Source organism: Anthonomus grandis, chromosome 11, assembly GCF_022605725.1.
Source record: "Anthonomus grandis grandis chromosome 11, icAntGran1.3, whole genome shotgun sequence".
Classification (NCBI taxonomy): Eukaryota; Metazoa; Arthropoda; class Insecta; order Coleoptera; family Curculionidae; genus Anthonomus; species Anthonomus grandis.
Window position 1 is genome coordinate 17,703,191 of NC_065556.1, and position 25,624 is coordinate 17,728,814.

General features: G+C 30.6%; 1 protein-coding gene across 5 annotated transcripts in view; it reads right to left on the reverse strand.

Moving 5' to 3' along the window:
• LOC126742310 (calmodulin-binding transcription activator 2) overlaps nt 1-25,624 on the reverse strand; it is a 999,827-nt gene that overhangs the window by 697,423 nt on the left and 276,780 nt on the right. For all 5 annotated transcript variants that reach the window (XM_050448959.1, XM_050448952.1, XM_050448953.1 and 2 more), the window contains exons 4-5: nt 9,796-10,098; nt 3,218-3,442 (exon numbers count right to left, since the gene is read on the reverse strand). In XM_050448959.1, the coding sequence (XP_050304916.1) occupies nt 3,218-3,442; nt 9,796-10,098 (528 nt within the window). The remainder of the gene's footprint in view (nt 1-3,217; nt 3,443-9,795; nt 10,099-25,624) is intronic.

Genomic DNA, 25,624 nt, shown 5'->3' on the forward strand with positions numbered 1-25,624 from the left:
AAATGTATAAAAAATCAACAACGATATCTTTTTTTTTAGGCTTTTTGCTCTAAATATATATCAACTAAAGGTTTATTTGTAAAAAATGGTGTTCTATGATAATCTACTTATATTGTAATCGTCAAAGCAATTCAATTTAAAAAATATGAATCATTATTATATTTCCCAATTTCAAATATTTGCCAGCACCCATAAACAGGTAATATTGTGCAAATAGTCTTGAATTTACTTGTAGAAGTAAAGGTAAAAAAGATTTACTCTATATCCTAATAGCATCCATAGAAATTAAAGTGAGAATTTCAACAAATTTATTAGTTACTTTAATGCAGGATTTAAACCAAATGAGTAGGAAAAAGTGACTTGGAGGAATATTTTTACATATTTGCTTAAGATTACTATGCGCCAGTATATGAACTAGCTTATCAAATAGCATCATGTTTCGTAATAAGAAAATAAAGTGAAATTATGAATTTAATATCTCCACTAGACTAAAGCACTAGAACGAATTTTCTTTGATGTGCCGATACCTCATTGAAAATAATTTAGTGTAAGCAAAATAAACGCTTGTTCCAAGAAAATCCTTGTTCCAGACTTATTTAGGATAATCCTAAAGTGGATTCGTAAGAAATGTCCAGTTTAACGAAATATTTTATAAGCTTTATTTGATTTACCAAATCAACATCACCCTTAAATAAAAAAAACAATAAAATAAGCGATTTAATTTGTTACTTTCCATCATTATTACCATTCACAAACTCACCAAAAATTAAAGTGAGAAACTTTAATGTAAGCTACTAATCCTAAATAACATCCAGAACAAGTAAGTGAGCAGGAATAAAAATATGTCAATAAAATATAAAACTCAGCAAATTTTGGTATGGTGCACGTATAGTAATTCCTTGAAAAATAAACATGAAAATGGAGAACTACAGTCCGAATAATAACTGAATATCATGTATTTAAAAGTGCTACTAATTTCTTGCATAAATGTTTCAATCGATTCTACTTGGTCACAAGCCTGGACGATGCTTTAAGTAAACTTAAGTTTGCGAGTAAGAGCGAATATTTGTTCACATTCGCTTCAGATTGCTCTTGTTTGCAAGTACATGATCAAGTTCGTATACCCTTGGTTATTCATGTTCCCTTTTTAAAAGTTTAGTCTAAAAATTGCCTTAAGAAAGATTTAAACCAAGTAAGCAAGCAAGACTGAATATTTGTTAACATTCACATTCACTTAAGATTATATTAAATAGTAAAACAAACTAGGCTCAACACCACAAAGCCAATTTTCTTTAATGTGCCGACATTCTTAAACAAGAGCAAATTAGTCGCTCACTTAGAAATCTGTTCAGAACATCCTGCTTAGAACATCGTGTAAACATTTGTAAAAAAAGCTGATGTTATTTTTTCTCATTCCTACTCACTTTCGTTCAAGCCTAACCTTGATTCAAATGATCTTCCATTTCGAATGAAAGATATAAATCATCGCCTAAAAGCTTACACGAAAATTAAAAAAATGAGCATTTCTAGTAAAGGTCTCAAAGAGGATACTTAGCTCCAAAAGAGAAAATTGAAGAGAGGCGTAAAGTAAGCCTATGTTTTACATTAAGTTAAGTGCAAATTTGTTTAAGCTCTTTTTCACTTGGTCAACTTGACATCATACGCAGGATCAAGATTAAGTGAGCTTACTTTCTGATATTCTGACTTTTGGTCGTTTTGGTTCACTCACCTAGTCTGGATACAGCCTTTAGAAAGTTCTAGATCAAATGAGCAAGCAAGATTGAATATTTGTTTTCATTTACTTGATATTACTACTAGCAAGCACATGTTCAGGTTTATTCTATATCTAGCAAATAGTTACATGTTACCTACTAAACTGTCAACAAATAAAATCAACACTATATAGGCAATTTTCTTTAATGTGCCGACATCATTAAACACGAGCAAGAACGTTGTTCGCTTGCTCAGAAATCCGTTAATATTGCATAAACAATTGGAAAACTGATGTTGTATTGCTCGCTCGTACTTGCTTTTATTCAAGCTTAGCTAATAACTTAAATAAATTCTTTATCTGAAAAAAATATCGCTTAAAAGCATTAATTTGAAAAATATGCATTTCTGGTGGAGGCTTAAAAAAACTATTCATATACAATAAAACAAAGTTTAGTGAGCTCAAAAAGAGTCTCTCGATGAACTCGATGAACTCGACATCATACGAAAGGTCGAGATTAGGTAAAGGAGCAACAGTAAATATTTATTCACATTCGCTTAAATCACTTGATCGGGTTTAGTATTCTATTGATTATTCAACATTATGTAAAACTAGTAGATAAGTATCTAAAATACATCAGAATATCCAATTTTCTTTGATCTATCGACATGTCCAAAGGCAAGCGCTCACTTGCTCAGAAATCTGTTTAGGGCATGTTAATACTTATACAACACTGATGTTACTTTCCCTCGCTTCTGCTCATTTACATTCGAGTTTAACTAATGACCCAAATAACTCCCTTTTCTATTAAAAAATTAAAACCCCAGCCTAAAAGCCTGAGAATAAATTGAAAAAGTATGATGTATTCCCAGCAGAGGCTTAAAATAAAAAAGCCTTTTGTTGCCATAAAAATAACAAATTTTTGCAGTATAAAAAGAGGAAAATTGAGTAAGGGTCGCAGAGCAAAGGTATATTATTTTATTTTAGGCTGCATACTATAATATAAAACCTTACAAATATTAACATATTTGAATAGTTGCCCCTTGAATACTATTCGTTTCTATGAAACAATCTGCTTCAATTTTTGGATTTGCCCTGGTATTTTCCAATTTTAAAAGACGCGCGAGGCTCCTAAATGCACTTAGGTGCACTGAGAAGACGCCTAGTCGGCTAACTAAATCCCTCGTTATGGGCAATCTGATAGATGTCGGGATTTAATAAAAGGACCCGCTTGCAATAAATGTTTTTCCTTCCGATCGACTGAGAGCACTTTTATGTTAATATAGTGGAACCAATAATTCCCTTTTCGGTATTTATGGCCCTCATTTTGGCAAGATGCAAAAGTTCTCCGAAGAATTCGCCAGGATATACCGAGCGAATTTGAGCGAATTGCCAAGGATAGACGGATCTATGGATGTAAAGTAGATTTTATTATTATGCTACTTTTATGTCTCTATTTGGAGATAAACGAATACGTTTTCTTATTTGTTGATACTCAAAACTCACCTGAACCAATTGGAGTCGACGTCCCTCTTCCATTGGCGCTACTGCATCCAGCATCGATATCAGTAATCAAGTCAAGAGCTTGATTGGTTCCCTTAAGCATAGCACTCTCACCTCCATCTTGAGTACGTTGAGGAGTAGCGGTGGCTTGATCTGGGGTAGTATGAATGATCAAGTGACCACCTCCATTATCACCACTGCTTAAGAGTAATATTGGGGTGGTCGTACCTGTAAAGTTAAAAGAGTAAACAATATATTGATTACTTAAAAGATTAAGTGAATATCGGTGAAGATGCAAGTCTCTATTACTGTTGGTACGTAAACTACTGGCAGACTCAGATATTTAATAATATTTTTAATAATAATAATAATGATAATAATAATTTAGCTAAGTAGAGTAATGTTTTGCATTTTAATAGTTTGATTAAAAAATGTAAAATTTCTCTGTTTCATATATTTAGCTAATTTACTTCCTTTAGTTCATTAGAAATTCTCTCTCTACGCCGTATTCCAAAAATAAATGTAAACATGAATTCCAAAAAATCTAACTAGAATCTGTAGATATTATCACAGCAATTAAAAGGTGAAAGTTTTCGCATAAATTGTTTTTCGTATCTTGATTTAGATAGTTCCTATTAGTCACTAATAACTGATTTTAAGTTTATTTTTACGTCATGTGTTTTATACCTCATTTTACTGGCAATAATCAAGCCTAAATATTCAGCACTCAGACTTTTTTATTGACAATAAATTATAATTGCCAATTTTGAAGGATTCATTTTAAGTTTAATAGTATAAGGTTAGTAGGTGCTTGAAATAGATTTTCTAAATCATAAGTAATTTGAGCATTGACTTCCAAAATTTGAGAGGGTTTAAAAAATACGCTTGAGTATCGTCTATGTACATAGGATTGTTAAAGCATTTTATTAATTTAGAGAATTATATAAGATATAGAGTATACTCCCCTGAGGTATATCTGTAATCACATCAAGATGCGAGATACCATGCCATCCATAGAAATCTGTTGTATTCTATTAGAAAAAACTGTAAAATAGTGTAAAATAGATATTAAGATTTCATGGACAATATCAAACGCCTTAGTGCAATCCAACAACACCAAAATATTTATTAAACTTTTATCTGGATTCTTAAGGATATCATCAGTTACACAAGCCGATGGTGTTTCACAGCTATGATTTTTTCTAAAACCACACTGTTTTTCAATTTGGGTTTCAATTATTCGTTCTAAATCTTTAGAAAGAATTGGTAATATAGAAATTAAATGTAAATGTTTAAAGTCGCTTGGATTACTAATTTTAGAAAGTGCAACAACATTAGCTGCTTTCCACTTAAGAGAAAAATATAAGGTTTTAATACAAAGATTTAAGATGTGTGTAAGCGGTCTCAGTATTATAAGGAAGGTTAGTACTATTAAATTCATATTAAATTCATCATTACCAAAAGCTTTACCCTTTATATTAAAAAGAATTTAAGCATAATATCTTTCGACATAAGGGACTCAAAGGTAGTTTTGGCCTACCGATTATTATAATGGAAGTAAATCAAGTCTGGATCAAGGTTTAAAAGAATTTTTGAAAATATCAACAAAATATTTACTTAATCCATTCACTCTTTTCAATGAATAAATTTCGTGTGTATTTTGGAATTTAGCATTTAAATAGGCTTTATTTTCTGATCGTATGTCCGTGGTAGTAAAATGATATAATTGCTTGCAGTAATTCCAGTCTGTCTAATTTCTGATATATCTATATTTATTTAGAACATTGGTATGAAGCTTTTGCATTAGGCGTATATTGTCTGCAATCTACGGTTACTATGGCTTTTTGTATCTGAAATAATTAAGTCAATAGGGATTTAGGTCAACAGGGGATAAATATAAATTATAATAAACTCGTCCGATATTTAACTCTATTTATCTCATATTCCAAACTCATTGACCAGATCCGGATTATAAAATATAAGATCTATTGGGGTAGCACCACTACGTGTTACTCTAATGGGACTATACTTGTTTAACTATACTTTGTTTAAGATTAAATGGTGACAAAGAGTCACTAAGCAAGCACGAAATTCTGTTGTCAGGGTTAAATATATTTTAATATAGAGAAGATAATAAAGTTAAAAGAGAGAGCCTATACGAGATTTAAGTCATTTAAAAGCCCAGCTCATTGGAACTACTATAAACATTTACGAAACCTAATGTCGCAATAGCTCAAGAAAAAAAGCGTTACTTAGCATTTTGCACTCGGTCTTACAAAAACGCAATTTGAAAGCGTCCTAAGAACCTGGATATAATAAATAATTCTAAAAAGTCTAAATTAATCCCACATAAACTAAATAATCCTACAGAAATATTAACAGTTTCTTTATGTAATATTCGGTTTCTGCAACAATAACACATGAAGATCTTTTATCCTTCTACCAAAAAATTAAAAAAAAAATAATTTTACAAACTTTTTTCCTTTCGTACCGTCGATGTTGATGAGGTTAAAAATCAATTGTATTCATTAAAATCTTTGGTATTTGACGCGGATTTGATTAAATTATTAAATGCTAAGAATGTGTTGCTCAAAAATACTACAATAAATACATGTTTGCTAGAAGCCGTTTTCCCTACAGACTGGAAAATAGAGAAAGTACAACCTTTGCCAAAGGAATTTAATCACTTAATACCAGTAAGTATTTTACCATGCCCCTCCAAAGTTCTTGACAAAATAATGGGTAAGTACGCAAATAAGGGAACACTTAAAAGTTTATCAAATTTTACCAGAACATCAAGCAGGATTCAAACCGCGGTATAGCTGCATTTCTGCCCTTGCTAACATCACGGATGACATATTGAGGAAAAACCATGCTGGAAAAACTACTGCTTTGGTCCTTCTAGATTAATCTAAGGCTTTCGATACCATCAACCATATGCTTTTAGCAATCCTTTTATACATAGGATTCTCCAAACAATCAGTACGTATGATGAAAAATTATTTGCATAGAAGATTACAGTTTGTTGCAATATCATCGGGATACTCCAATACTCTATAATTAAGAGTGTGTCCACGAGGTGCCATTTTATCTCATTCTGTTTTCGATTTATACGTGTAACATCACTAAAGCCCTAAATAAGTGTAAATTAGATCAATACGCCAATAACACTTAAAATAGATATTAATTTTTTCCTTAAGATTGGATACATGCAAAACAAACAATTGAAGATGGTTTGGAGCGTTTAGTAGAAATTTCTAAAAAAAAATGTAAGTGTAAATCCGATAAAACCAGCAGTTTTATATTTTTGTAAAAATAAGTCGAAGCTTAGCACAAGGATGAATGTAACAATTCATGTTTCGGTTTGTTCTAAGAATTTGGAACTAAGATCTGGCGAGCACGTTGATCTTTTCATTAAGAGAGCTTATTTTTCATGAAAACTTCTCTATCCACATCGACATATACAAACAGTAAAACAAACAGACATTTTGGTTCTTAGCTTCTTCAATTACTGTGATGTAGTATATGGCCCGTGTCTGATCCAAGACAATGAGGCTAGGATTCAAAAAGCTCAAAAGTCATGCCTAAGATTTATTTATAAAATAAAAAAACACCAACCTGTCTCGCGCAAACTGATGGATGCAAAACGGTTGGATATGAAGAAAGTTAGAGAATTTTACAATTTAGTTTTTAAAACGTAGTGCATTTTTTAGGTTTTTGTCATAAAATTATAAAGACTAAAACTTCTTCATATTTTACAAGCAGAATCCAATATAGAATGGACGTACATAATCTAAAGATTTCAAGAGAAAATTAAAACTTCTGAATCATCCTTCATAATCATAACACTTACATAATTCCTTTTGCGGCAACTATATGCAATATTATGAGGTATTTTAGATATTAAGTAATTTTAAGTATTTTATTAGATGTACTCGAACAATTTTTAATGTTTTCCAGCTCCTTTCTGCATTTAGTAGGTTTAAGCATTTGTTAAGAAGAACTATATATATTGATACGCTTATGTAAAATTTTTTACAGATGCAAATTAAATTTATTATTAATATATATTTATATTTAATCTATCAGCAAATTTTTCCGAAAGTCAGTAAATAAATTTAGAACCAAAGAGGGTGGCCGATAAAGATTACTTAATCCAAATATGTTTAATAAATTGTTTGGTTTTTTTAAAGATAATTTCGAAATAATGCAGACCTGATCCTGTCTTATAATTTGATAATTTTTAAAACAGATATTGTCAGAATGTGTGAGATATACCAATAAGGACAAATTTTAATTCATTATCTCTAGTGTTTTTCACGATAAATTTCTATCGGATGTTGCAGAAAAAGTAGCAGCATTAATACGAGAGAAGTTCGAAAAACAGCTCGAATCCCAAAACAAAGAAATATCAACCCTAAAAACTGGATTACGTCAGCTACAGGACGAAAACAATCAACTCCGGTCCCAGATAGAGAATCAAGAACAAATCATGCGCAGCAACAATATTCGAATTTTTTGTTTAAAAACTGAACAACACGAAAACATCCGAAAAAATGTATTATCCCTGCTAAATTATAAACTTAATTTACATATCAATACCACCGAATTAAAGAAATGCTACAGAATTCTGCAAAAAATTCCTGGCAGTAAACCGCCAGCAGTGCTTGTGCGGTTTTCAAGTGATGATGTTCGATCGGCGGTACTTAAAAATAGAAAAATGCTTAAAAATACTGGTGTTTTCATTAAAGAAGATCTGACTAAGACAGGACTGACTTTATTAAATCAAGCAACGGACCTTTTTTCAAACAAATGTGCGTGGGTGTCATATGGCAACATTTATGTCAGAGCAAGTGATGGTTTCGTTCATTGCGTGAGTTCTGAACGAGATTTGAATTTCTGAACGAAGTGGGGCTAAAAAATAGTCGTGAAGAGAACTAATACATGTGAATAAAATGACAGGTACTTTCGTAATTATTTGGTTACTCAAAACTCTTTTTTTTTTGATAAGTTTGCGACAAACTTACTTCTTAACTTTCTTAGTTACTTTTTTTTTCTTTTAACTCTTTTTTTTTATAATCTTTGATACATATAGTTTTTTTTTCATAACCTCTCTTCAAACGCACTATTTAATTTTAATTTTTTTTTTGTTTTTGTTTTTACTTATTTACACGGGTTCTAATATATACATTAATTGATGTCCTTAGTAAAGGTTCACATATAAACTGTAGGTCGCTGTTGGCTCATGTTGATAATTTTTCTGCGGAATACTGTTCAAAAGATTTTAACCTTATTGCAATTACAGAGTCATGGCTAACTCGCGATATTGATAGTAATGCTGTACATATCCCTAATTACCAACTAATAAGAAATGATCGACAAAATTATAGAGGTGGCGGTATTGTTGCCTTTGTTCAGAGCAGATTAACTTATAAAATTCTTTTGTCTGAAATGTATGAATTTTTAGAAAGCCTTTGGTTAAAAATTAATATTGATGGTGAACCGTATATTTTTGGAATAATTTATAGACCTCGAAATTCTAATATTCAAAATTTTTTCTTAACATTAGAGGAGACACTAATTGATATGTTTTTTAATTTTAACCATATAACCTGCCTCGGAGACTTTAATAGTGATGTTTCAAAAGCTTATGACAACCATGCACGCCAATTAATATCTTTGTGTGAGACTTTTAATCTAAAGCAGGTGACAGTTGGGCCGACTCGTATTTTTAATAGAACCAGCTCTATTATCGACCTTGTTTTTACTAATCAGCTAAATATTTTAAAAACTGGCGTTATTGACTCTACGTTTTCCCATCACTTTGGAATTTTCTTTGAATTTAGTGGTATGGTGCCGGAAGTGCTTCCCAAAGTCGTGACCTTAGATAACTTCCAGGTCGATCTAGAGGCCATTCCATTTTATCTTATATATGATTATTAATCTATTGACGATAAAGTAATTTTTTTAAATGAGGCGTTTAGGGCAAAAGTGGCCCAAGTCAAAAATATTTTTTATGGAGAAATTCGCAAATGAAAATAATGAAATTTTTTGAAGATTAATTACGAAATTATTAGAGGCGATTGTAAGAAATTCTTAATTTATTTTTATTTAGGTAAGTGGTGGAATATTAAACATAGTTTTTGGAAATTTTTTTTTGAAAAATAAGATTTCGTATGTGGCTTAGGCCACTTTTGCATAACCTTTTTTTTACTGACTTGAGAGTAAAAATGCTAGAGATGCAAAAACATTAATTAGGATATTAAAAAAACTGGGATTTGATAAAAGTTGTGAAACCTAATTATTAAAACCTTAAGACTTAATTAAAATTATCACAATGATGCACTCACGAAACAAAGTTCTACTTCCTAATCCAATGAGGAACTTATGACTAATATAGTACATAAATTCACGTATTTTACCAAATATTGGAAATAGTATTCGCAAGCGTGTTAAGTTGTTTTATATTTCTTCAAATAAAACAATATATACTAATAAGGGCAATATAATGAATGATTTATTCTTGTTAATCGTATCATTATTTAAATTACTGCATAAATCCTACTAATGATAACACTTACCCAATCTCTTGACACCCTGCAAGTACACGCCTTTTTTGAACTCATTATTGGGCTGCAATATAATTTGCCCAATTTTGGACTCTCCCCCGTCATCCAATAAAATATTGTTCTTCACCAGATTATCAGTTCTGAGCAATATGTGACCGCCCTCCAAAGACTTGGTGCTTCTGAGCAGAATGATGTTGTTGGTGTTCAGCTCGGTACCGTTGATGGTTCTTATAATTTTCGGTGTTGTGTTAGGCATTTGTTTGTCTGATGGTTTTGACGTGGATGAGGGCCCTTCTTCAGAACTGTTTGATGAACCTGAAACAATTTTTACTAATTGATATGAGCAATACAAAGTGTTTAAATAGTGACAAATTATCCGAAAAAGTAAATATTAGGTCTTCCTTTAGAATTATCTAGTAAAGCCGAGTTAGCAAATATATCCTACTAAAAGAGCCATCTGGATTCTCAAAGTGCCATATACTTTTACGCCCGCCTAGTGTTCGTATAAGTGTCTTAACTTGCCTTATTCATCGTCTTCATTATACTATTAACACGGCTGTAACGTTTATATTATAGCGAATGGTGTCTGGATGGCAGTGTACAAGATAGCATTGCTTATTCGGAAAATTTAGTAGATAAAAAGGGTTTAATTTGATAACACATTCATGTTCTTTTTTTATCGTTTATATGATTTTTTTTTCATTAGAGTAAGGTTTTATTTGAAAATAACTTTATTATAGGTTGCAAAGTAAATTAAAATTGCAAAGTTATAGCAGGCTTACTTTCTCGATACAACTTTTTTAGCCATTTATTAACCTTACGCTGTAATTCTGGTTGCAATAAATAAAATTTCAATCAATTTTAAAGAGTTTATGAAATATACGATATAAATATGATTAAGCAAAAGAGATCCAAAATAATTGCATAAAATATTTTCTAGTCAATAACTAAATTAGTTTGAGCTTTTTATTAGTTAACATCACGACAAAATCTATATAAGCTTTACATTTAATAATATTCCAAGATTTTAATCCATAGCACTACAACATCAGCATTAATTTAAACTTTGTCATACATGTCTCCACATTACATATTACTAAGAGGAAAAACCAGACACTCATTTGGATCAGATTTAAGGTTAGCATAATTTATTGAGAGCCTTCTTAATTTTCCCAGAAATATAAATTAAATAGAATGCAAGATTTGAACGCAATTTACCCTTGAGGTACGACTTAATTAAAAGGGAGATTAGCTGTCCATTAATTCTCATTGAATATATTTAGTCATTATTCACTAATAAGTTCTCTAAGACATGGATATCTTAACCCTTAACTGGTATGGTGGGTCAATTTTGACCCTATCCAAAATAAAAAATTTTATTAAAGAAAAACTATTGCAGGTGGCAACACTGCCTTATATTTTTTTAGTCTAGCTTTATTTTAAGTGCAATTTTTTTGGTTTATATGGCCTCAGAGTTGTTAATATATTATTATTTTCATATTTTAAAATTTGTTTTTGTTTTAGTTTAAAAAAAATCGAAAGGTCTAATTTGACCCCCCCATACTTGGAACGTGATTTTTTTCCGCCATACCAGTTGAAGGTTAACATGTCTGATATAAATTTATGCTTTAGTTTATCAAAAGCCTTAGAGTCATCCAATAGTACCATGGTCATCTAAGATATCTGTCTTCTTTTGGCATACCTTTTTCTGAATCAATATTGAAGTTTAAAGTTAAACAATTATGGATAATTTTATAATAGAGAATTTAAAAATTTACTTAAAAAAATATGGTATTTTATACCAAAAGACAAACCCCAATACTTCTGACTAAAATGGAATGCTAGGAAGATTAAATAGAAGGATTATGAAGAAGGCTAGCTAGGTGTCTTTTTTTCAATGCCAGTTTTGGTTCATGTCTTAAAACCACGAAGGTTTAATTTTGATAAAAAAAAATCTAGCTGGATGTTTTGAGTTAGCTTTTCCACCAAATGCTAAAGGATATACTGGGTGTTCATTTGAAAACTTCCCACCACGGATTTATCGAAAATCACTGTTGAAAAAAAAACGCCGAAATACATCAAAAGGTTTGTCAAGGGGGACAACTTTCCAACCTAAAATTACTTCACCCCCTTTCTCCCTCTGTCCCCCAGGGTCCCCTTAAAAATTTTAAATGGCAAGGGGTATCGAGTAATAGCGTGTTTAAAAGGTCTTTCGAAGTCTTTTATTTTGACGTTTGATTTTTTTAAATCGGTCGATTCGTTTTCGAGAAAATTAGAAAAAAATCTTTGTTTATTTTCATTTGTTCAGATAGAAAACAAAAACATGAAAATATCTGAAAAAGTCTTGGAATAGTGAAAATTTATTTGTTGAATTGAAGATTTTACTTCCAAAATGGTTTACACACTAGCCGAAAGAGTAGAAATTATTCTAATTTATGGTGCCCAAAATCAATATGCTCGGCAAACTGCCGTCACGTTTAACGCCAGACATCCGGAGAAGATAACTTCGCATAGGTATGTTTTGGACCTTGTTACTAAGTTTACTGAAACTGGATCTGTTGCAAATAAAAAATGTGATCATCGGCGAATTTTGGATGAAGCCGCTCAAGTTGAAGTGTTGGGTCATTTTGAAATAAATCCTAATACTTCAATACGCAAAATTGTTGCTGCCACTGGTATTTCATTAGGCTCTGTTCACACAGTTACCAAACTTCATAAATTTCATCCATTCAAAATGAAAATATTTAAAGAGTTAACCGAAGACGATTTCGATAGGCGAGTTGAGTTTTGTGAAAAAATGACTGAAGCGATTAATGATAATACTGTTTATGTAAAGAATATCTGCTTTAGCGATGAATGCTCATTTTATCTAAATGGATTTGTTAATAAGCATAACTTGGAGCAATGAAAATCCTCATGCATTTGTAGAAGGGCATACCCTGTACCCTTAAAAAATTATTGTATGGGCAGGCATTTTAGGAAATAAAGTGATTGTGCTATTATTTATTAACGGAAATTTAAATGGAGACATTTATTTGGATATGTTGAAATACCATCAATCCGCTTATCACTGAATCCATTGAAAACCAAATCGATGATGGAAACGCTATACTTGATAAGGCTGAAATATATTTTCAGCAAGACGGCGCTCCTCCTCACTATGTTCTTCCCGTTCGGCAATGGCTAGATGACGAGTTTCCAGATAAATGGATAGGCCGAAGGGGGCCTATAGAATGGCCTGCTAGATCTCCTGATCTAACGCCGTAAGATTTTTTTCTATGGGGTCATTAGAAATCTATTGTGTTTACTCCTCAACCTGAAAGTTTGGATGAACTTCGTCAACGCATCATCCATAGCTGCCATGATATCCCACAACACGTTTTTGAAAATGTCCGTCAGGAATTTGAATATCGCCTATATCAATGTTTGGCCAAAAACGGTCAACATTTTAAACACTTATTGAAATGAAAACTGATATTTTGATGTTTTTGTTTTCTATCTGAACAAATTAAGATAAACAAAGATTTTTCTAATTTTCTCGAAAATGAATCGACCGATTTAAAAAAATCAAACGTCAAAATAAAAGACTTCGAAAGACCTTTTAAACAAGCTATTACTAAAAAACAAGCGATACCCCTTGCCATTTAAAATTTTTAAGGGGATGACCCTAGGGGACAATGGGTGAAAGAGGGTGAAGTAATTTTAGGTTAGAAAGTTGTCCCCCTTGACAAACCTTTTAACGTATTTCGGCGTTTTTTTTTTAAACAGTGGTCTTCGATAAATCCGTGGTGGGAAGTTTTCAAATGAACTCCCTGTATATAGACTTTATAACCCCAAGCCGAAGAAGATTTTCGTAAGTGGAGATGCTATAATCATTAAAAGAGATAAAAGAAATAATGTTTTTCTGTAAAATCCGCAAGCTTTAGTGGGGGACTTATTTACTGAAAAACAATTTATTCACAGATCATTAGATCTTGAGCTGATAGAAAATATATCCTTAAATTCGAACTTTAACGATGCAGAAGAAGAAAATCTAGATGACAGTGACTATTAAACAAATCACCAAGATTTAGAAAATTATGATAATAATAATAATAATAATAATAATAATAATAATAATAATAAAGCGCCTTTATTTAGCAAATACATAGTTTTACATAGTTTTGCCTTCGAAGGCGAAGATAAGCTAAAAGCTACTCTTAAACTCTTGATGATGACAGTCAGAAAGAAAAAAAAACAAAATTGTTTAAAGATTATGTTAACTATTTGTGTGTTGATGACATAGATCTGGAAGACGTACTGTTATTAGTGGAGGAAGCTCTGAACAGACTAGACGAATGCTGGAGGTAGGTCTTGGGTGATGAAATGGAACCACTTAAAGAGTTCCGAAGTTTAAAGGTGCTAATTAATTTGACAAGCTATCATTCCAACATGACAAACTTGGTAGTTGTAATTAAGGTCAAAATACATTCGAAATAAGGTATTAGTCGATATTTTGACCTGTATATTCTTGGAAACTACTACAGTATACCATTTTTTAATATTCTTCCCAAAATTAGGTATTATATAAAGAAGGTTTGTTTCTGGATTAAACTTAAAAAAATAACATTAAAATGTTTATCATAAACCTACGTAACACAAAACAGTTGTGATCAAACAAAAAATTTGAATGCAAAAATCTTTAAATTAAAAAAAAAAACGAAATATGGCAATGAAAATTCTGCTAATAAAATTTCTGGGTTTTATATAGTTATTGATCTTATGCATATATTAAATAAATTGAAAAAAATATATATATTAGAAAAATATATGTTCTAAAGACCGAATTGATTAAAATTATAAAAATAGTATACCTAAAATACATTAATCAGCATTTTTTATTGGCAAATATTTTCATATATATTAATTCAGTTCTAATTAGAGCAGCTCAATTACTAAAAAATAAAATCTATAAAAAATCTTATATTTAAAAAATATTATAAAGCTACTTTAAAACTCTCAAACCCTTTTATAATTGCAACAGGAATTTTCAAATACAAAAAAGGTTTTGTTAATTAATGTAAAACAAGTACTCTTTAATATATTTTATGACTATTCATCGTAAACAAAATACAATATTTTAATTAATAATTAATTTTACTTGTTGACGTGGCAAATTAATTTTTAACAAAACGATATTAAATTTGCACAAAATATTATTTATTTTTTATTAGAGCGGAACTTTATTGCGAAAAATACGTGAGATATGAAATATATGATAATTTTCAATATATTTTAATTAATAGAATATATAAATTTAGCTTAAACTGGATGGATTATAATTATAGATCAACTCTTTTTACTTGATATATGACATTTGACATTAAATATAGAATATAAGCCGATTTACTCTGTCATTTTGTGAATTGAATTTGCTTAATAGTCGTTTAAAAAAATATTAATAACAAACTTAAAAATGTATTAAGTAGTAAGGGGCATTTAGTATGTAAGGGCACTATACAATCTATTGATTTTGCTTTTGTGTTCCTATTTCCCCGTCTCATTTTTTATTTATCGTTTATAATATTTTAATTTTCAGCAAAAAAATATAAACAAGAAAAAATGAAAAGTTATAACAGTTATAAAAAATTATGTGAAGCTATAAATTGTAATTTACAAAACTCTGCAAATATTTAATTATGCATATCAACAATCCATGTTTATTGAGTTACAAATATTTAAAATGATTAAATTGTTTATTTTCGTTATAAATAAATAAAAATTGATTTTGTATTCTAGTCGAACACGCACTGAATGTATATTGTATCGAAAAAATATATTGGAAAATAATTTTAAAAAATACGCTCCAATTAAATAAAATAAAGCACAAATTAAAAATTATTCAAGACAAAAACTATTTGTAACATAACATAAGTTTAACTTACTTTAATTCTTCTATAATACAGTATTTTCTCCTCTTGTTTCTGCATCTCAATTCTCACTTTTTTAAATACTTGTTCAGATGGCGTCTGTGATAAACTTACATGTCTTTTTGTACCTCAAAATTGCATATATTAAAAAATATAATTATAAAATATATGACATATGAGGGATTGGTTGCCTTAAGTTTAATATTCAAGTTGGTATGTTATGTTTTACATAAAGAACGTACTACCTATTATTAAATTTTTTTAAAATCTGTCTGTAGAGGAAAAACAATAAATAAACCTATTGCAGCTTAGCTAGAATCTAATTAGAGTGTGTTTGTTTAAAAAGAAATGAGAATGTTGTTCCTTCTAGGTAGTTTTACCAGTCTTCATTTTCAATTATCTTTACTTTCTCAGTTCGCATTTTTCAGCTACAGCTTTCTAATTAAGTAATCAGCAGACACCCAAATTTTCTATTATTGTCTATTATTTACCTGATTATGTGAATTATACAAGAACCTAGGAAGAATGTGGGTTTGAATTATGACATTATTATAATCACCGAAGACTGGCCAAATGCAATGTGATTTTTCCATATCTTGTACTTGCCTCCAACATATTTTTATAATTTTCTCATGCGGTTTATTCTATATTGAACAAGCAAACAAAATAATCTTTTTTTCCTGTAAGTTTTTTCTGCTTGTAATATTCAAAGCCAATTAACTACTAGAAATTAATTCTCTTTATTAGTATTTCTAGTTTCCTTAAAGAAGTTGGAATAATCTCGAGTGTGTTTTGCGACCCAGAGTTGGTTAAAGGCGGGAGAAGATTGTTGGATAGAGGTTCAATAAAACTAAAGCTTCTTTAACCTTCCAGTACTAACGTGCGTACTGCGAGTCCGCATGGCCGAAATTGGCCGGTATTTTCCGAAGAATTCCGAGAAGGCGGCTGTACCGCTCAGTACCTGTTGAAATTGGGGGCTCCAATTTAGTGTTAAGTGGTAAACCGAGTAGGGTGCTTCGTTTTGGAGTTAGGCTCTTATGCGGACTCTCACTCCGCACGTTAGCGTTTATGCCAATTTTTTAAGGTAACAATTTTTAATTAATTGCTGCTTTTTGCAAATTAATAAACCTAAATATTCGATTACAGTTGTTAATATAAATTACGAAAGGGAACAACAATATCTTAGCCAACTCTTCGATGAGGTTGCGACTGATGAGGAGCCATTTGATGACGACTCGAGTTTGCAGGATGATGATGAAGAGACTCAAGATGATAACACGGATGATGATATTGATGACCAAAACAACATATCGGATCTTCCAGATGAAATAATGGAAGAAGTGGCGCACGAAAAAGCTGCATATTACATTGGAAAAGATGGCCAAACCAAGTGGAGAAAGCATCCAGGAAATTCTCAGGTATGGACAAGCGCCGTAAATATTATCAAGTTTCTCCCTGGGATAAAGGAAAATTCAAAAGGGTTAAAATTTGCCGCAGAAATGTGGAGTCTATTTTTCACAAATGAAATGTTGCAAGTCATTGTTGATAATATAAATATCTACATTGGAATGTTCAATTTAAATCCAAACAACCGATTAGCAAGGCTCACAGACATTATTGAGTTGAAAGCGCTTATAGGATTGCTTTATATATGTTCGATGTCAAAAAAATAGTCGGGTAAATGCCTCCGACTTATTTAGAACAAATGGAACATCCATGGAAATATTTCGTTTGACAATGTCTCGGGAAAGATTCAGATTTTTGTTGCAGTATATTCGTTTTAATAATAAAAATACTAGAATAGAGAGACAAAAATATGACAAATTAGCACCGATCCGGGAGATCTTTGATTCATTAAATTCTAATTTGTCTAATTATTTTTGTGTTTCCGAGCTCAACAGTGGATGAAATGTTGGTGGCATTCCAAGGGAGATGCAGGTTTTGAGTATATATGAGTTTTACACTGCAAACATGGAAATTTATGTTGGGCAACAACCGATTGGACCTTATAAAGTTCAAACTGATAATGTTTCCCTCCTTTCACGTCTTTATCACCCCATCTTAGGAAGCAGCAGAAACATTACCATGGGCAATTTCTTTACCAGCATGGCTGTTGCTAACGCCCTTTCAACAAATCATAAACTCACGATTCTTGGTAGTATTAGAAACAATAAAAGAGAACTTCCACTTGAATTTGTCCAACCTGCTAAACGACCCAACCAGACAAGCATGTTTGCATTTCACGACAAAGCAACCATAGTATCGTATATTCCCAATAAAAATAAAAATGTGCTTATGTTGTCAACTATGCACCATAATGATGACAAAATAATAATAAAACTGGAAAACCACAAATAATAGTTGATAGACAAGATTTATGCGGCCTATGATTGTACCTGAGCTACACCTCATTGGCCAATGGTTATATTTTTTATGCAACTTAATATAGCTGGAATAAACTAACTAAACCTTCGTTATTTTTAAAAGCAATTCAAAATATATGGATGATACAAGAAGAATATTTCTGGAGAATCTTGGTATGCAGTTACTAGACGGACACATACGACGAAGAGCTACTAATAATGGGATACCACGTACCATTAGACTTCGCCTTAGAGAAATTTTACATTTACCACTGCAGGAAGAGTTACTCAAACCAGAAACCGCAACATAAAACGACGCTGCTTTTATTATGATAGAAAGAAAAATAGACCAACGAGATTTAGCTGTGCATACTGTAACAAACCTATTTGTTTGGAACATGTCAACTACATGTGTAGTGACTGTATGGCTGGTGAAAGTGACGAAGATTGACGATATTATTTTAGTCAGAGTTTAGGTTGAATCTTTTGTTTATGTTAAAAGTTTGTTAGAAGTTCTGTTTTTGTTTTTGATAATGATATGTTTCAATTCTGTGATTTTTACAATTTAAAAATTGTTATTTTTTATTAAAGATTTTCTGGGCTTTTGGATTTCAATAATTTAGCTTCAAAATGTGTAAATATATTTATATTTGATTTATTTATATATTTCCACCAAGACTAATATAGTTATACACGATTTTTGATAACTTTTCACTGAAAAAAAGATATGCGGAGTGTGAGTCCGACGTTAGTCTTTATGTCACATAAGTCCTCGTTAGTACCGGAAGGTTAATGTTTATATTGAGGATCTTTTTAAAGCCATTTTTATTACATTTGTTTGTTTTGCATTGCAGCAATTGCTTGTTAATTTTTAGCAATTTTTTTACGTTTCCATAAGCTTTTTGTCTATAAGTGTTGCGTATGTTGACCAGAAAGCCGATAGCTTTGGTATACCTGTTCACTGGTTTTCGAGTGAGTTTTTCGAGAGTTCGAATTCATTAAAGAGGGAAGAATATTTTTGGTTAGAAGTCCAATAAAAAGGATGCCTTTATAAAGGTCGGAACGTCGACATATAAATTAAAAAAAACCTTAGTTTTATTAAACTCCTATTCAAAAATCTTCTCCCTTCTACAAGATGGAATAGAGTAAATAGCAATAGAGATTTGCGGTAAATTGCTCTGTTAAATTTTTTGTCCCAGCTATTAATACTATTAGTAAAGAGAGTAAATAATAAAGAGACTAATAAAGTTCAATGCAAAAAATTTATTTATTTGAGTTTGATGTAAAATTAAAAAGTAAAACTAGGCTAAGACAAATTAATTTAGTTAATTTTTTTCAGTCCGAGTCGTTATCAATTAACCGAACCTTTGACTTACCTTATTTTTTTACTAAATTTTAGTAACAAGAATGAATCAAGTCTGATATATTTATAATGTATAATATCTAATTACTAATTTTTGCTACAATACTTTTTCAATTTTAAAAAAATATTTTAAGTCTAATATTTAAACTTACACTTGACAAATATAATTGTCGCCTAGAATATAAAAAAATATGTACATTAATACTTAAGTATAAACAAAAAATAAGCTAAGCTAAGCTAGTGGGCTCATACCCCATTTTTCCAATCCTTTTTTTTTAATAATCCATATACACTACCAGCCAAAAGTGAAGAAACATTTACAAATTTAACAATAACATCTTAACATACAAGATATTATTTTACATTTTTAGTAGAAAATATTTAGCTCTATTATTGCAACATAAAAACACATCCTTCTTGTTTGTATTTACCTTATCAGTTGATCAAAAATTTATTTATGCTATTTTATGCGGACAAAAGTGAATAAACATTCCAAACAAATCTTATTTGGTATTTAAAGTAATTATTTATCATTAGTTTGATCTTAACGTTGAGTGTTAAACTGTTATATACGATTTGTGTAAAATGCCTCGCGGAATAGATCTGAGTATTGATCTCCGAAAATTAATTGTTTCAAAATTTCAAGCTGGTGTAAAACAAAATGAAATTGCTAGGCAAATTAATCGTAATAGATCCGTAGTTTCAAAAACTATTGCTGCTTTTAAAAAATATAATAGTGTGACTACCCGTCCAAGGTATGGACAGGAAAACGAATAAAGTTATTGAGAGAAAAATAAAAATCTTGGCAACAGAACATCCCTTTATGCCCGTAACAGAAATTTATAATGAAATACCTGGGGTTTCGGTATCTGTGAGTACTATTCGTCGTCGTTTGACTGAATTTGGACTTTATATCCGTCGTCCAGCCAAAAAAACATTCATTTCTAAAAAGAATAGATTGGCTAGACTCCAATTTTCCAAACATCCAACATCTTGATTGGACAACCCAAAAGTGGAAAACGGTTCTTTTTTCTAATGAAAGTAAGTTCTGCCTATTCGGATCTGATGAAATGAAATGGGTTCGTCGTCCTGCCAATACTAGAGTTAATCCAAAGTACACCAGAGCAACTGTGAAACATGGAGGAGGCAATATCATGGTTTGGAGTTGCTTTTCCGGATCAGGAGTAGGACCATTAATAAAAGTTGAAGGAAAAATGGATAGATTTCAATTTTTAAAAATTCTTCAGGATCATATGCTTCCATACGCAGAAGAAAATATGCCGCTTCGATGGTCGTTTCAGCAGGATAACGATCCGAAGCATAGCGCAAAAGTAGTAAAGAAATGGTTTGAAGACAACAATGTGCCCCTTATAAACTGGCCCGCACAAAGTTCGGATCTAAACCCGATAGAAAACCTATGGGAGCATTTAGATAGGAAAATCAGATAAAAAAATAAAGATAAATTTAAAAACCAGGATGATTAGTTCACAGCTCTTCTCAAGAGGAGTGGAATTCCATTTCAGCAGATTATATTGACAGCCTAATGAACTCCATGCGAAGTCGGTGTGCTGAAGTTATAAAAAATAGGGGTTTTGCTACATATTATTAGTATTGTATGTACAACTAACTAATACATTGTGTATAAAAAATAAATAAAAATAGTGTGTCTCCACTTTTATCCCCTGCAAAAAGAAGAAAAAAATATATTAGTTATCAATTGTTTTTTTTTATTGAGGTACTGAAGACTAGAAACAAAATTATATTTAAAAAAAATTAAAAATTAATGCTCAAATGCACTAATATAAAAATAAATACAAAAGACACTTTATTTCTCCACTTTTGTCCGGTAGTGTAAATAAATTTATATTCTATTCTACTTTAATAATAGGATCATTAATAGCTATTTCAAGAATATCACGACTAGCAGTATGAATTGGCTGTGAAATAAATTTGTTAAGAATTATGCCACTTATAAAAAGAAAAATAAAAAGCACCTCAGAGGTAATAATTAAATATTTTATATTTCAATCTATAGCACCTGCCTCACTACTTTTTTCAGTCACAATTTTTATTACAATCAAAGACTCAAGACTAATTAATTCAGAATATCTTTCACTTAATTCAGCCCTTTTTATAAAAATAGGGGAGCCTCATTCCATTTTTGATATCCAGAAATTCTCAGGATAGTCCTGAGAAAATAACTTTATCGTATTAACTTGACAAAAAATTGCCCCTATAATTTTGATTAATAATTCTTAATTTTTGACAATTTTTGTATCTTTATTTATTATTTTCTCTACAATCACAGTAGAATCCAAGGATTTAATAAAATCTGCCTTTAAAAAATTATAAAATGTTAAAGGATCCTTTCTTGTTTAAGAATGATAAAGATATGCGTTTGAATATGAATAAAGATAAAGATTGAAATTATGAATAAAGATATGCGTTTATCTTCATTTCTATATCGTTCAGAGGGGGTGCATGAAATGCATTAAAAAGTATTATACAAAATTCTCTTAGGCTCTCTTTATATTTCCCTAAAAGTGAATAATAACTAAGTTAAATTATTAGTCACTATCATACCCTTCTTGTATTGTTTATTTATAAGTATCATCTACCGTTTTTAGCCATTGCTTAACTGTATTACCTATATAAATAGTCTTGAATTATTTATATCTTCTTATACTTTTTCTCTTCAAAAGAATGTGAAAGAAAGTTTGTCAACGTCCGATGATTTGTTACCTTGAATAATTTTTATTTTTAGTCATTTCCTTGTTATATATTTTAACTGAATTGATAGTTCTGCAAGCATTTAATAATTCCTCATTATGCTATGAATCGCAAAGGGTAAATCTTCACCAGAATGGTATTACCAAGTATGAGCAAGATAGTCCTTTTATCTATTGCTTAAGTGGTGTCCATAAGAGTATCGCAAATAGATATGATAATAATTAGATATGATTCTCAAAATAAGTCTGCAAGTATGCAATGATTCTAATCTTTCCTTGAACTCTTTCATTCGATTCTATTTTATTTTAAGTTATTTCCTGCTTATATGGCTTGAATTTAAAATTATTATCAACCAATCGGCTCTTTAGGATTGTTTCAGTGTGGTAAATAAAATCAAATTTTTTTTCATTTCTATATCAAAGCAGTTTGCCACCCAACCTATTAAAGAAATTTTTCAATTTGATAAAATAAGAAATTTTGTAAATAATTTTCCTCGTAGGGGGTTTATCATTTGGCTTTTGTGACAATTTTCAATTATTCTAAATTTAGAAAAATTACCTAAATAACATTTGTAAAACGATTGCTCCAACTGATTCAATAAACATTTCACCCGAACATGTTAAAAACATATTAATATTAAACTTTATCGATCTTCTTCTACCCTATACGTGCTAATCGACTACATAATATGCCAAGCAGCCAAATGTAGGACAGGCAACGAGGGAGAGAGACAGAGAGGCCTTCGTTTGCCAAAAAAGTGCCTGTCCTAGTCCTAAAATCATAATTTTCCCATCAGGAAACGACAACAAGACAAAATAGACAACGCATCGCTCATGCAATTAAGCTTCGCAAATTCAAATTTGATTTTTTCATTACCAGCGAGGCTAAGCTATTTCGAGGTAGTTATTTAAAAAGAAGCACGAACGTTTTGACTTTTTAAGCTGATGTTAATGAAGGGTTGTTTATTGGCTTTCTAATAGAAATATATGCTTTGTTACTATGTAAAGGAATTAAATAAGGGAAGTTTCTTTATATTTTCTAAATGGAAAGGAAAGTGAATTAGGCTTCTAAAGGTAAAAAATGCATTTCGAGATATTCTTTTAAAGGTACAATGTAAAGAAAATAATAATTCAGACGATGTACTATGGAACACAAACGTTTTTATTGATGCCATTATTATCAATCCTAAGAAGATAATTTTTGTTTGCGATATTATTATCACCATACAGCTCCTTTTAAGACATATGTTCTGAACAAAATTTTGATTTCGACGTTCAATTGCTCTCATTGCGATTGCTCTCAGACGAGTAACGACAGTTGTGTCGATTAGCTACATCGTTTTAAAAAAATGTACACTCATCCGAAAAACACACATTAAATAGGAAAATGTTATTATTCGCCGCTCGTTCAGTAATAAGTTCAGAAAATGCAAGAGGCGATTAAAATCATACTCGTGTACCAACCGAATTTTTTACGGGACAAACTTTTAATATTCTTCGGACCCTTGTATGACTCACGCCGGTCTCATTGGCTAATTTTCTTGTACTCAGTGTATTATCCATAGCAACTTGGCTTAATACTAATACCTCTATAGCTTCATTTACTACGGGATTTTCCAATTTGCTTCTTTTTATTCGTAACGGAACTTATGTTTCCCAAAATTTTGCTATTAACTCGCAAACAATTTTGCCAAAAAGGTATTTGTCAGGATTAAATATCTGCGCAACCCAATTTCCACATCAATAATTTTTAAAATAAAGTTAGCTTATTTTTACTCTTTCTGCAATTGGGTACACCATAATTGTTATAAAGTTAAATAAGAAATTTTAACACAGAAGTCATAGAATAGCTATCTAACAACTAGCGTGCCTGATAGTTAAACCTTATAGTAAATACTAAAATTAGCCAAAAACATCTAGGTAATACAGAAAAACCGCAAATTGGTCAAAGGAATTTATAATTTTAATTTAATACTTCGATAGATTTTTACATAAAATCGATTTACTTATTTGCATTTTTGACAAAAACGCTTTGTTGGTATTATAGAGTTCAGTATTTTCTAAACGTTTTGAAGATAAGTTTTCTTAGTGTATGGATGTTGGCGGGCATCATTTTCAGCATTTACTTGATTAATTCGGTAAGTTTTTTTTTAAATTGATTTAATTTATGCGGTTTAAAAAAAAACATTTTTCGAATATAAATCCTTTATATTTTCGAAACGATTTGACCGATTTAAAAGAAATAAGCAGCAACGAATCGGGAATTAATAGCACTTTATAATAAAATAGGTAGTTATCATTACGATTCGACACCCCCACTTAGGAGGTTCAAGATTTCGCAATTATTCTTGACGCAAAAGTTGTTCCCCTTAGAAACAAAATTGACGTATATTTGGGTTTTTAAAAAAAATCCTAGCAGTTATGCCTTGCAGTACGTTTTCGATGCCCCACCTTATATAGCACTAATGGTAAGGGCACATAATAAAAAGAATTGTGATGAACTGACCACATAATGCGATTTTCCCGACTAATCAAGTTGAAAACCTCTACATAACATTTTAAACAATTTATATTTTTGTAACTCGTTTTAACGCTAAATGATTTTCTATTTATTTTTGCTTCTTTGAATATTTCTTCAAAAGGACTTGGTTATTGGTCTATGTAGAGGCCTAAGGATTGAGTAGCATTTTACGAAAATATTCTTCACGAAAAAAACCAAATTTAAGAAACATACAAAGAATTGCTTATCGAAACATAATGAAATTCATGCTTTTAGTATCTATGATTTTTTTTTCTAGATAATCCACAAAAGTCTTTTTGAATCTCCCGTCACTACATTCAATAAATCGTAGTGAAGCTTGAATGAGATTCAAGGGGATGTATATTAACAGTCACTATAAAATTTTAAAAATATAAAGATATAAATGAATATATGTAGACCACTGGATAACAGTGAAGGTAAAAAAAGTGTCACAAATAGAAAGAGAGCCTTTGCTACATAAAGCACTGCATAAAACTAATTTTAATTTGGTTTAAGAGATAAGACCTCATTCATGAAACATAAATAAAACTGTTGCATAGAAGCAATATATTACTATTATTATTTGAAAAATAAAATAAAATGGAAATTATAGGAAACATTATTGAGGGCTTATCTATGAGGGAAAATAGTGGTTGTTACATTTCCTCCTTACCCAAACTAATCCAGCTAAAGCACAAACTGATAAAAAATTCAACAAACAAAATCAACTCATAGAGGATATACCATATGTCAATTAAATGGGTGTTGCAACGTTAAAAGTTGTAAGATCAACACAAAGGACTTTAGGTACAGAAACATAGCAATTAAGTAGTTCTTGCAATAATAGTACCAAGTTCCCTGAAATTAACTTTTACATTATAATAGCCTTAAGTTGTATTATAATAGCCTAAAGTATTGTATATTAAGAATTTAAATTAAAGCAAAATTCTAATATA